We start from the raw sequence: 12,396 nt of genomic DNA, 5'->3' as shown, positions 1-12,396 counted from the left end.
CAGCCCCGTGGTCTAAATTCTAGGGCAGTCTAGGTGAGGCACCATTAAAAGGAGGGTCTCTGGCCTCTGGGTGCTTTCAGACCACAAATGTGGGTCCATCTACTGAGTTTGCCCCAAAGTGGTATTTTAGCCATGTGAGTTTTTCTTCTGGGAATCACAGCCACAGTATTACTATACCTTTGATCTCCAGTGAAGATCACTTAGGAAGTCGGGGAACCTGTCTCAGTCTCTTCACATTGCTACAACAAAAATATCAACTCGGCGTCTTATAAACAAATATTTATTTGTCACAGTTCTAGAAGCTGGGAGGTCCAAGCTGACGGCGCTGGTTCTCTAGTGAGAACCCACTTGCTGACCTGCAGAAAAAGTACCTTCTCACTGTGTCCTCACATGGTGGAAGGGGTGAGGGATCTCCCTGGGGCTGCTTTAGAAGGACATTAATCCCTCATGACCTAATCACCTCCCAAAGGCCCTACCACCTATCACTTTGGGCATTAGGTCTTTAACATGAATTTTGGAGGGGATACAAACATTCACCTATAGCATGTGGGTTCAAGTTTCCACTCTGCCACTGGTTGGTGGTACGGACAGGTCACCTCACTTATATGGACCTGGGTGTGCTCATCTGTAAAAGAAGATCAGGGTTGGTGTCTCTAGACTTCTTTCCAGCTCTAGAAATTCTTACTGCCCCATAGGTTTCTGCTGCGTCCTACTCACCGCTTTTGCAGGTTTCAGACTACATATTTAATAGCATACTTCTGGAGGCACCACATAAAGGGTCTGTGGCCCCCAAAGAGCTGGAGTTACTGTAGGGCTGGGAAGGTTAGAGAACAGACGTGTCTCTGAAGAGTGGGGGGTGAGTGGCACTGCTGGGATATGAGTATAAACGAAGGTTGACAAGACCATACAGTACAACGAACGTTTATGGTGGTGGTTGTACAAAACCATTAGAAGGGTTTTAATGGTTTCAAGAGGAGGCGGGTGCAAAGCCCATTAAGTTCTGAGTGGCACGGAACCCCAGGAAAGCTGATGTGCCCACTCTGAGGAGGCTGTCTGGTGGCTCCAGGGTCAAGCGGCATCCCCACAAGTGCAGGCAATGGAGTGAGGCGGGCCTAGAGCCGGTGAGCCTTCCAGGACAGGTAGGAGTTCCAGAGAACAGCCACACACTGGACAACGGCCAGTCTACGGGACAGGAGGGGCGGCGTGAGGATGGTGAAGAATGGGGAGCAAGCAAGGGGGCGGGGAGAGCTAGGAAAGTGCAACAGAAAAGGAGGGCTTGTCTCTGAGAACGTCCACATTCAGGTCTCCTTCCTTCAGCCCTGGAGGGACGTGTGGCTCAGACCGGAGGACAAGCAGGTTGGGGTCTGGCACTGCCCCAGAGCTCTGTCTGCTGGACAAGAGCCTCAAAGTTGAACACCCTCATCTTGCCAAGTGTGGCTCTGATTCACTCCTGTCCAGGCTCCTTCTGACTACACGTGTCGGTCTGTCTTATACCAGCTGGGATTTTATCTTCCAAAACTGCGCTGCCTGCCATGTAAAGTGGCACCTCCTTCTCCTTATTGTAAATTTACCTTCCTCTAGTTTCAAAGAGTGTTGCAAAGACTCTAATGTTGAGAATCTGCTCCCCAATTCTTCCTTTAAGCTATGCTATTCATGTCAATGTCGACTCTGTCCCCTCTGAAGAGTTCATATTTTTCCCTGTTCCCCAAATCCCTTCATCCCCAATAGTTTCAACTACTCACCTTGAGTTCCACTATATTTTTACTGTGGTTTCAGCAACTACCTTTATTACTAGGGTAAAGTAATACTCTGCAGTGGACTAACCTGGCCAGGTTCCCACTTGGCTCTTCCATCTACCCTTCTGTCTAACCTAGGCTGTTGCCTCCCACCCCCACCCCAGGCACTGTCCCTGCAGATATGCCATCAAAGGTGGGAGCTCAGGTGGGACGGAGACAGGGCTGTGGAGCAAGAGTCTCTCCAGGAAGATGAAAGAAGGTCAGTGGGCAGGTGCTGGGACAGGCTCTGTAATGGATAAGAGGTTCTGAATAAAATGCTTGAGAGTGTGAGGCGCTGCGGCTGGGGCAATGTTCTGGGAGGCTCTAATGTGATTCGAGGTTGAAAGGAGAATCGCCTTATGCATCTTCTTTGATGGGTGGGGGCAGAACCTGTCTTACCTGTAATGAAGGGGGACCAGGTAGAAGTTGGCTAACTGCACAGCAGGCCAGAGCTAGAAGAGAACGAAGGTAAAGGTTGGGGGGCTGCCTCCATCACCCGACCCCCGGACTCACTGCCTGGTCTCACTCCGACTTCTGCAGACAAGAACAAGGTGAGCAGCTGAGTGAGTGCTTCCCTGAGTGTGGTGCCCACTCATCCCAACGGAGGGGCTTCTATGTCAGGAGGACCCCCATCCCGGGCACGTCTGGACTCAAGAAAGCAGGACGGGCAGGGGCGGTGTCATCGCTTACATAGTAGTTGGTGATGAGGGCATCAGGATAGTCCTGAGGAGACAAAGAAGGAACAAACTGACCCTCGCACTTACTTCCAAGCCGCCCCCACCTCCTGGTCTGTGTGTCACACCCCACACAGACTTCTGTTCAAGGAAGTCTGTGCCACACCCATCAGCTCCTCTTCTCCAGAGCCTGGGACTCTGCCCGGACTCCACCTGGCTCGTCCCCATGAAACCTGCGTCGTTCCCCTGGGACTGCCGGGCTGCCGGCCAGAGACCAGAGGCTGCCCCACACCTGCCCAGCTCACCTGCCGTAGCTTGGCCCAGTTGTCCTGGGCTGACAGTCCGTTGAGTGCTCCTACCAGTGGGAGGAAACAGCCTAGAAAACAAGGGGCAAAGCCCCCCTAGGGGAGAAGAATTAAAGGTCTGTGAGCACCTCAACGCCCGCCCTCCCCCAGCACCGCTCACCCCTCCTGAGCCCCTTCTCCTTCGGCTCACCTGATCCAACAGCATCTTCTTCAGCGCATCTACCTTGGTGGTGCCAGGGATGAGCCGGTCCAAAACCCTGTACCAGCCTCCCACTACGGGGCCCTGAAAGTGAACCCCGGGGAGGAGAGAGGGTATGCAGTGAGGGAAGCACTTGGCTTTTGCATCAATCACAAAGCTCCTCTCTTCAAGGATTAGAAACCAAATCCCAGTGGAAGCACACACTCAAGGTTGGCTTAGATGGAGAGAGGCCAAGGGAAACTAAAGAATGACATGGAACTAAGGCCACCGTCCGATCCTCCAGCAGCCCGGCTGTGGGCGGAACTTACCACAAAGCCACAGCCCACAGAGACCATGGTCAGGGTCCGGCCAGTCTGGTGTTCCCGCAGACCTCGCCTCTCCACCAGCTGCTGTGAGATAATGTCACCCAGGCCCATCAGGGACCCTGTGCAGGGTACACAGGTATTGTCAGGACACTCCTGGACATGGGCTGCCATTCCAGGTAGGGAAGTGAGTCCCTGAATGAGGCTCTGACACTCTGAGCCCAAGAGACTAATTCTGGGGCAAAGAGCCAGTCCTTCACTGCTGCTTCGAAACTCTCCTCTCCCAAAGATGGTGACATCTCCCCTGTGTCCTGTTAGAAACTGGGACAAGCAGCCTTGATCAGGCCAGGGCCCATGGACTCTGCACAAAGTAATAAAGGGAAGTCCCAGTCAGAGACTGCAACTAGAGGAAGGAGAATTTAAGGTGCTTGGGGCTGAGAACCAAGGACGATCAGAATTGGAAAGGCCTTCCAGATAATCCCATCCAAACTCCTGCTTTCCAAGGTATGGAAATGAAGGCCTGGGACCTCCTATAACCAGTAAGGGGCAGAACCAAGGCAAGAACGAGGTGGCCTGATTCCCTAGACAGTGATTTTTCCAGGACGCCACAATACGAAGAGATCATGTGTAGAATGGTAAGGAACCCTGGTTTCTTCCCCCCAGTCCAAGGCAAGACCCTGGACAATGTCTGTCCCCTGGGTCTTGAGGTCTCTACTTACGGATAACAGCAAAAATAATTCTTTTTCTAAAACATGGTCCCATGTTTAAATGGGACCATGCGGGAAGATGAGTGGCTGAGCTGGTAAGAGTCCCCACAAGGAGGAGTCCTGGCTACCTCCTAGCACAATCAGGTAAACCCAGGCACCCGCATTCACAACCTCAGACTGAGCTGACAATAGATATTATAGCCATTTCTCTCCCAGGCCTTTGTACCTGCTTCCCCTTCCGGCACTCACACAGACACCCTGCTCCAAGCAGCCTTAGTCAGACACCCACACCCAGAAACTGAGACAGAAATCGTCACTGTTTACAGAGCCCCCGTCAGTTATGGTGGCGTGATGGTTCCTAGCGAACACACACACATAGGGTCACTCGGGAGTGACTGTATGACCTCCAGCTTGCCCGTCCATCTCACTGAGTAATGAGGCCCCCCCCCCTTCCAGTCCCATAGCTACCACTGTCCCTGTGCCCTCAATCAGCACTGGGCAAACACATCCTTTAACCCTATTCCTTGGTCCAGAGCTGGCTCTGACGTCCACACCGGCTGCACCCTCACTACTCTTCCTCTGCACCCTCTGCAAAGCCCTGCCCCTGAGCAGTCTCGTCAGAGGCAGCTGAAGAAGGCGGAGGGCCGGGGCTGTGATCCGCCCCCTCCCCCCCCATCCCACGGGTGACGGCACTCCCAGGCCCGTGGAGCAGCTCTGGGACCCCCGACAAAACCATCAAGGCAACCTCTCCCAGAAACTCAAAGTGGTGGAGGCTCTTCCCAGAACATGGCTAGCCACAACCTCCCAGAGGCCAAGGACAGAATCCTAGACATCTCTGTTCTCTTATCCCCTGCCACACCTAACCAACAGGTCCGCTCTGGGAAAGGCATGAAGAACTCCAAGTGTGAGTGCTCCCCAGAGTAGCCCAGCCCGCAGGACCACGTGTCAGGCTCAAGGTGTGAGGACAGGTGGAACTGAAGGCTTGCTCCCCCCTCCCTGCTCCATGCAGTTAGCACTTATCTCCCTACGCCCTCGCTCACACCCCCCCAGGGAGGGGTTGCTGCTGTGGCCATGCAGAAAGGGAAGGGGACCCTGAGAAGCCCCGGAGAGGGTGGAACAGAAGGCAGTCACTTCTTAAATGAAGAGAGTAACAGTCTGACCTTCTACTTGGGCAAGCTGTTTAACTTACAAACGGCTCTCGCATATTCGATCCTCACGAAAGGTCTGGGATGTAGACTCACACCTCCATTTACCATCTTTGAGAGCTGAGGTGATTTGGTAAGGAGTGGAGTTGGGCTGAACCCAGGCCTTCTCTCAAGAAGGAGCAGGAAGCCAGGGAATCACGGCAGGGGCTGAGACTTGGGCTCAGGGGTCAGAGGGTGCCAAGAGGCCCCTTCGGCTGCTCTGCTACTCGCAGGGGGTTCCTGCCCAAGCAAGGCCCCAAAGGCTGCACATCAAAGAGACTTCCTAGACTAATGCACTTCCTTTCTGTCTTCTACTCCCCAGGAGCTGACCCTCTCTGTTCCTTGTCTCCTTGTGGGGAGGGCAAGCAGCAATCTTCCTGGGTCACAAGAGCCACAAAGAGATGAAGGTGTGTGTTTCACTCTTCGTGGCTTGCCAACAGTCACCCAACAAGCTAATGGCAGAGCAGGAATGAAAACCACAGTCCTGGGAGCCAGCAGGACTTTGAGAAAGATGGCTTCCAGGCCCCCAGACCACGCTCATGGAACCCGAGGGACTCCTGAGCAAAGGGCAGCGGCGAGAGGCAGTGGGCACGTAGCTCTGTAGCCCCTGCCAGCTTTGTCCATTTCAGACAAAAAAACGTGCCCAGCAGTTCCTCCTCTGCCCACACATCAGAAGGACTCTGGGCCTGCAGCAACTCCAGGGAGGTGCAAGGCTTTGGTCTGAGCACAGAACAAGGCCTGGTCTCTGAGCCGAGGGAATTTGAGCAAGAAGAGCTGACATTCAGGTTCCTCATTCCACCTTCCCCAGTGCAGAGCCCAAGCAGGCCCCCACCAGGTTCTGGGAGGCCTCCTGGACATACTTGGTTGATCTAGATCTTTCCGTGCTCTGGCTCCCCTTTCCTTGGATTTGTTTCCAGAGGGTCAGGGCAGAGATGTGAAGCCCGAGCCCTGATGGGGCAGGGTGAGGGGCTGCTGGGCAGTGATGCCCCAATGCCAGGCTGGGCGTGGAGCCCAGCAGGCAGACGCTGGCGCAGGTGTGACATCATGCCCCTGGGTAGGTGCCAGTTCTCATGCCGTCACTCACCACCAGATTCAGCGGACTGAGGGGGTTGGGGAGAGGCTGCCTCTGAGCAGAGATCTGTTTGGGACCACCCCCTGCCCACTAGTGGAAAAGCCCCAACTTCTACACCCTCGTCTTAATTCCCCACTTGCCCCACTTTGTTCCCCTCCTGACTTTGTGTATGGGGTCTTAGAGGCAAGAAAATAAAGCACTAATGGAAGATGAGAAGGCTAAGTGAGGGGCAGGAAGCTGGAGTGAGGAGCAGGAAACGTGTCCTTGAGCGCAGAAGGCCTGGGGCAGCAGGTAGGGCTCCCGGCATGGGGCCCAAGGTGCTGTAGATTCACTCCTCCCCAGAAGTCTTCCACAATTAAATAGCTGCCTGGGCCAGGGGCTTGGTCTGATAGAGACCAGAGGCAACTGAAGCTGGGCAGAGAGAGGGGAGAGTGTGTCCTCTGGGACTGGGCTGAATGCTCTCCCCACGCCTGGCCCGAAGCCATCCTACTGCTAGAAAACGAGACAAAATGGAGGGTTCTGCAGCTTTGTCAGGTATGGAAGCCCAGACCAGCTGGGGCTACGCTCCGCAGTCTAAGGCCCCAGCGGTCTTGAGTGCAGAGCACTGCATTGGGAAGCACCTTACGTTCCAATGCCAGCTCTACCACCGGCCATGGGGACCTCGGTGCACATCACCCCTGCCCCCTGCCTGCTCTGTGGTATCAGGGGCTGGACTGGATGCGCCAATGCCTTTTGAGCCCTCACATCCTGGTGGAATTCAGATTCTAGGGAAACCAGGGTCTGTAGAAGCTTGGCTGTCTCCATAGCAGGACTAGAGTGGCCGGAGATGGATGGAGCTGGGCCCCGGGCCCACTGGAGACTGGAAGGGCCCTCCAGAAAGGACGGGAAAAGGCTGACTCAGACTCTGCACAACACGCTTCCCAAGCTGCTCAGGCTTGGCCAACGCTGGGGGGTATCAGACACTTCTTTTGAACCATTTCAGATCTTGATTCACTTATCCCTTACTCCGGCCACTACTGCGGCTCAACCTGATCGATCCTGCCTCAGGCCTAAGTCATATCTGGGGCTGTGCTGTTGATGCTTTACCTGGGACCACGCACATGTGATCTGGGGACGCACAGGCGTTGACATCCCGTGTGGCAAACATTTGACCAATGTGGGGTGAGAGCTGGTGGGTAAAGGATTCTTCTTGTCTCCAGAAAAGACTATATATATATAGTTCTCCCATATAGTTCTAAGAGGCATTTCAAAGAGCTTCTCGGTCCGTTTTAAGGGATGAGGAGACACACGTCCTAAGCAGTATGCAATATGATCTTTGTACTGGCTCTCCCTCTTCCCCTGCAGGATTAATTGCTACTCCCTTACAAAGTACCTGCATCGAAACCCCAGGCTCTGCTATTTGGAGAGCCAAGGGTAAGATAGTCACCCATGATCAAATTTAAGGCAAATGGAACAAACTCAGCTGAAAAACCACTCTAAAAAGAATAGCTTGTCATTTAGGGTTGACAACACTCATGGAAAGGGCCAAGTCCAGGAGGCTTTATGTCTATTGAACTTTTTTTTTTTTTCTTCAAATTTCTAAAGCCTTTTCACAGAGATAACTCCTACACTGACTCTGTGAGGTCATATAACTAAACTCAATTCCTAAATAAGGAAACCGAGGCTCCAAGAGGTTTACTGATTTACTTGCCTGGTTCACGCAGCTACTGAGTGCTATGGCTGAGATTCAAAACCTGGTCTTGGGGCGCCTGGGTGGCTCAGTTGGTTAAGCATCTGGCTTTGGCTCAGGTCACGATCTCACAGTTTGTGGGTTCTAGCCCCACATAGGGCTCTGTGCTGACAGCTCAGAGCCTGGAGCCTGCTTCCGACTCTGTGTCTCTCTCTCTCTGCCCCTCCCTTGCTCACGCTTTCTTTCTCTAAAATAAACATTACCAAAAAAAAAAAATTTTTTTTTTTAAACAAAAACAAAACCTGGTCTTCTAAGTCCAAGTCTGAAATCTCTCTTCTGTCTTCCAGTGTGATGAGCTACCCCATGGGACCTTAGGAAGCACTGTGCAAGGATCTAAAAACAGCTCGATGAGCTAAACCCACCTCTTCCCTTCATTTGTAGTTTGATCCAAACACATTAGCAGCAGGGAAGGAGATGTCTGAGAAAAGTGCTACCTATAAGGTGCTTCAGGGCTGTGCGGAGACGATGCAGGTATAGAGCCACACACCCAGACGGAGATACAGGGCTCCAGCACCCCAGTCCAGTCACACATATGCACTTGGGCCCCTCTGAACTCTAGCTCCTCCCCTTGTCAATTGCACATCCCTTGGGAAGGGAAACACAGGGACTATCCCTCCCTCTCTATTCTTGATGGCCAGGAGGGGGAACCTTCCTTCCGGCCGTTAAGGGCCCTGAGGGAGTCTGAGGCTGGCAAAGGGCCCAGCGTGTCAGTCCCCATCACAGCCACACAGTCCAGCATGAGTCACCACGCGCGCAACCAGGTGAGTCATGCAGGCTGACGGACACTCTGAGGACAGGACATGGGGTGGTTGGGCACAGAGGTTGGAGAAGGGCCCGGGGAGGGGCAAAAGCATCCAACCCTTGGCCAGTCACCCGGTGAACTTTCTAGTGCTGATGTGGGGCTATTCCAGTAACAAGACTGCTGTTCCTCCCTGGGTTTCATAGCTTGCCGCTCCTCCTGACAGTCTTCGTTCCAGAAGCCCATGGTCCTCACTAGAATCCTGTTCCCTTCTTCTAAACATAGGCAAGACCCCATCTTAACCTGCTCACTCTTGCACTGCTCCAACAGTCATAGACCTTCTAGTCCTCCCCACCCCCCACTATAAAACTTACTTATCTCTGTGCCATCTCTGGATTTCTTAGCTAATGTGCAAAATAAAGATGGTAACAAATGCAGGTGAAGTCACTGGGTTGCCTTTGTGAGGTTGTTATCCAGTCACTGGATTTGGAGTAAACATAAATCCTTGATTAGTATATGGTTTGGGGATATATAAATAGGTAGTAAAACTATAAGAAAAGCAAAAGAGTTGTATAAACAAAACTCATGAAAATGGTCCTCTCGGCTATACAAGTCAAGTTAGGGATAGGTGCTCAAGGGGTCTCGAGCTGGGTACTGATACAAAAGTAATCAGTTTTAATACTATTTAAACTATACACACGTCTTAACTATTCTTTTGTATGCTAAGATACATTTTACCAAAAATAAAAAAAAAAAACACAAAGAAAATAAACTGGGGTAAAAGTCCTGATCCCAGCACTTATTAGGTGATTTAATGCAGACTCTCAGATCTTTGTGACGACCCTATGAGATAAATGTGTCTTGAAAGTGTTTTGCACACTGTAAGATGTTAGAGGAGCGTTTGCTATTGTTTTCTAAGTTAAGGCCTCCTGGAGCAATGCCTTTATCCCAAAGGGATGACTCCTCAGCTTTCTGAGGACTTTCAGATCCTACTTTACAACTAGGCATACCCTTTCCTTAAGAACAGCCTTGGGGACCCACCTTCCCAAAGACTGGGGACAACTTGGGATGACAGACAGCTAACCCTTCAAGGGGGCTGAATAGAAGCAACTGAGGGAGGTGTGGTGGGGCGAGCTTTTGCCTCCCAAATCAGCCTGCTCTGGCTCCACTCAGGTCTATTCACTCACCAGCTGTCAGGACCTGTACTTTCCACGGGTGAACAGTCAGGGCTCGCTGGTATGCCCGCCAGAGTGCCATGATTCCTGTCAAGCCAAGAGGAGAGGGGGGTTACCCTCATGGCCTCTCCCCACAATTAAAGAGACGCTTGACTTTCCGTTGTGCCCACTCCCTCTCCCCCTCCCGCTTCCAATATGTCCTAGAGGGGCAGAGGCCTCAGGAGAGATGCTTCCTGGACAACTTCCTGTTATAGGGATCGTCTTAGGCAATCAGGTAATAGAGGAGGGCTGTAAGCGGCTACTGAATGTCAGTGGCAGCTACCAGCCACCCCATCCCCCGCCCTGAAGCAAGGCCACCTGGGGACCTCCTTCCGTACCGAGACACGTAAGGACAGTTTGCTCAGGCTTTTACCCAGAGCTTGGTTGGTCCCCTGAGTCACTCTCGGTTGGAACCAGCCCGCATCCTTCCTGAGTCCAACCGGAAATAGGGCCTATCATTCCCTGGCCTGGAAGAGGTCACAGGCGCTTTAGGCGCTCTCAGCACGCGATGCTTTGAGCTCGGGACGGAGGATCACCAGCCACTCACCTGCTCTCGCGTCCAGCCCCTCACGTGACCCGACAGGAGGCGGGACTTCCGCCGCAAGCCCCGCCCTTCCGCCCGGCTGGCCTCCAAGCTTAACCCGGCTCCCGGGGCTGGAGTGGGAGTGGACTGAGCCACAAATACCCGTGGAGAACGGCTCAGCTCTCAGTCTGTGAGCAAACCCTTTTCCAAGTGTGCGCCCGGTCTCGGTGAGGGCCCCTCCTGCCATGCTTCCCACCTGACCTCTGCCTCCTCCTGACCCCTCTCCGCGAGGCCCGGGCTTCTCAACCTGGGTAGACCCTCACTGCTCCCGCGCCCCGGAACTGGCCAAGGTGCTGACGCCTTGCTCAATCTCGGGCATCAGTTTGGAAACATAGTTAAGTGCGTGTTATTTTTTCAGTGTCCTTGGGTTCTTCACTCGCCTTGATTGTGAGCTCCTGAATAGGTGAAACTGCGTCTTGTTTGTATTTGCCATCCTCTTAGCACCTAGGTCAGTCTTTGTCCACGACGGGCCTTTAGAAATGCTGCGCAGGGGCACCTGGGTGGCTCAGTCATTCTGGTCAGGTTGTGATCTCACGGTTGGTGAGTGGTTGGTGAGTTCCAGCCCTGCATGGGGATCTCTGCTGTCAGCGCGAAGCTCTCTGCGGATCATCTGTCCCCTTTCTCTCTGCCCCTCCCCCACCTACACTCTCAAAAATAAAAAATAAACATTAAAAAAAAAAAAAAAAAAGAAAGAAAAAGAAAAAGAAAAGCTGCGTAAAGAGGACTCCTCCCTGGAAAGCACAGGATTCCAGAACCTCAGAAGGTCCTTACTGGTTCCATAACTAGTGGTTTCTGCAGCCTTGGTCAGTACTATATTTAAGATTCCTCATCTGTTTAACTGTTTTTCAAACCCCTCAGTTTTAGGGGTTTATAAGGAGACGTTTGGGGGGATATCACCACAGGTTCTTCTTTACCTCAGCTTTTAAAATATTTTTAGGAAAAGCCATTTTTAAACAAAGGGACCCACAACTAAAAGTGGAAATCAGTAGATTCGGTGATTTCTTAATCCCTTTCCAGCTCTAACATTCTAAAATTTTGTGAATGTAGTGAAACATCCTTTCTAGGGTGGTGGAAACTATGACCAGGTCCCTGGCAGTACATTTGTCAGGCTGGCAGCCTTTAACTATATCCAGGGAGCCCACACTTCAGGGAGCAGCCATACGGGACGCTTTCAGGCTATCTGGCTAGCTCTAGCCCCAGTTTACTCAATTCCTATATGATTAAGGCAGGGAGAATCCTGTCACAGCTACTGGAGAAACACAATGAGGAAGCAAGATAATTGGGTGTCACAAATATTTAACTAAAGGCTCCTATATACAAAACACTGTGCTAGAGTGAATTTACACTGGTAAATATAATAGACCAAATGAGGTAGGTTGGAAACAATTGTCCTCTGAAGTCAGGCTGTCTACATTCAAATCCCAGCATCACCACTTAGTAAACTGACCTTATTCAGACTGCTTAAACTCTCAATAATAGCAAGTAAAATGGGGCAGTACCTACCTCATATGATTAGGTAACAAGCAAAATACCTGAAATAGACCAAGTGCTTAATAAACACTTGTTTATCCTTTTTTCTTCCTTTCCTCTTGAGAACACATGGGAGGGAGAATATTTACCAGAGAAATCTATGAAACTCCTTGATGAAAGGTGAGATTTGCATTGGGACCTTGAAGGATGAATAGGGTTTTTGTGGAGATGATGAAAAAGGATGCTCCTGGAGCAGGGAAGTGTGAGCAAACGCACAAAGAAAGAAAAACACAGGCATCCATGGATAGTATAAAGTGTACACATTGGGAGGGAAGGTTGAAGTGGAACAGCCTGGGGAGAAGAGGGTTTATGGTGGAGAAAGACAGCAAGGGCTGATAGCAACCTCCTGATTTTCTTTTGAAGGTGGAGACCAAGGCTAGAGT

General features: G+C 51.8%; 1 protein-coding gene across 4 annotated transcripts; it reads right to left on the bottom strand.

Annotated features, from left to right (window-relative positions):
• Positions 1-264: 264 nt before the first annotated feature.
• MPV17 (mitochondrial inner membrane protein MPV17) lies at positions 265-10,541 on the bottom strand. 4 transcript variants are annotated; one of them, XM_043604278.1, is made up of 8 exons: positions 10,448-10,535; positions 9,874-9,948; positions 3,262-3,377; positions 2,945-3,037; positions 2,755-2,850; positions 2,466-2,498; positions 2,175-2,227; positions 906-1,182 (listed from the first exon to the last, which is right to left on the bottom strand). In XM_043604278.1, exons 2-8 carry the CDS (start codon positions 9,941-9,943, stop codon positions 1,113-1,115), a joined length of 531 nt encoding a protein of 176 aa, XP_043460213.1. In that variant the 5' UTR covers positions 9,944-9,948; positions 10,448-10,535; the 3' UTR covers positions 906-1,112. The 4 variants fall into 4 exon arrangements, 2 of the variants coding, with proteins under 2 accessions (XP_043460213.1, XP_043460215.1); XM_043604280.1 differs by lacking the exon at positions 10,448-10,535 and adding an exon at positions 10,239-10,436; XR_006301085.1 differs by lacking the exon at positions 2,175-2,227 and having other exon boundaries at positions 265-1,182; positions 2,289-2,498; positions 10,448-10,541.
• Positions 10,542-12,396: the final 1,855 nt, after the last annotated feature.

The sequence above is a fragment of the Prionailurus bengalensis genome, chromosome A3 (assembly GCF_016509475.1).
Source record: "Prionailurus bengalensis isolate Pbe53 chromosome A3, Fcat_Pben_1.1_paternal_pri, whole genome shotgun sequence".
NCBI classification, from domain to species: domain Eukaryota; kingdom Metazoa; phylum Chordata; class Mammalia; order Carnivora; family Felidae; genus Prionailurus; species Prionailurus bengalensis.
Note: the sequence above shows the minus strand (reverse complement) of the source record. Positions and strands in the feature narration are given on the sequence as shown.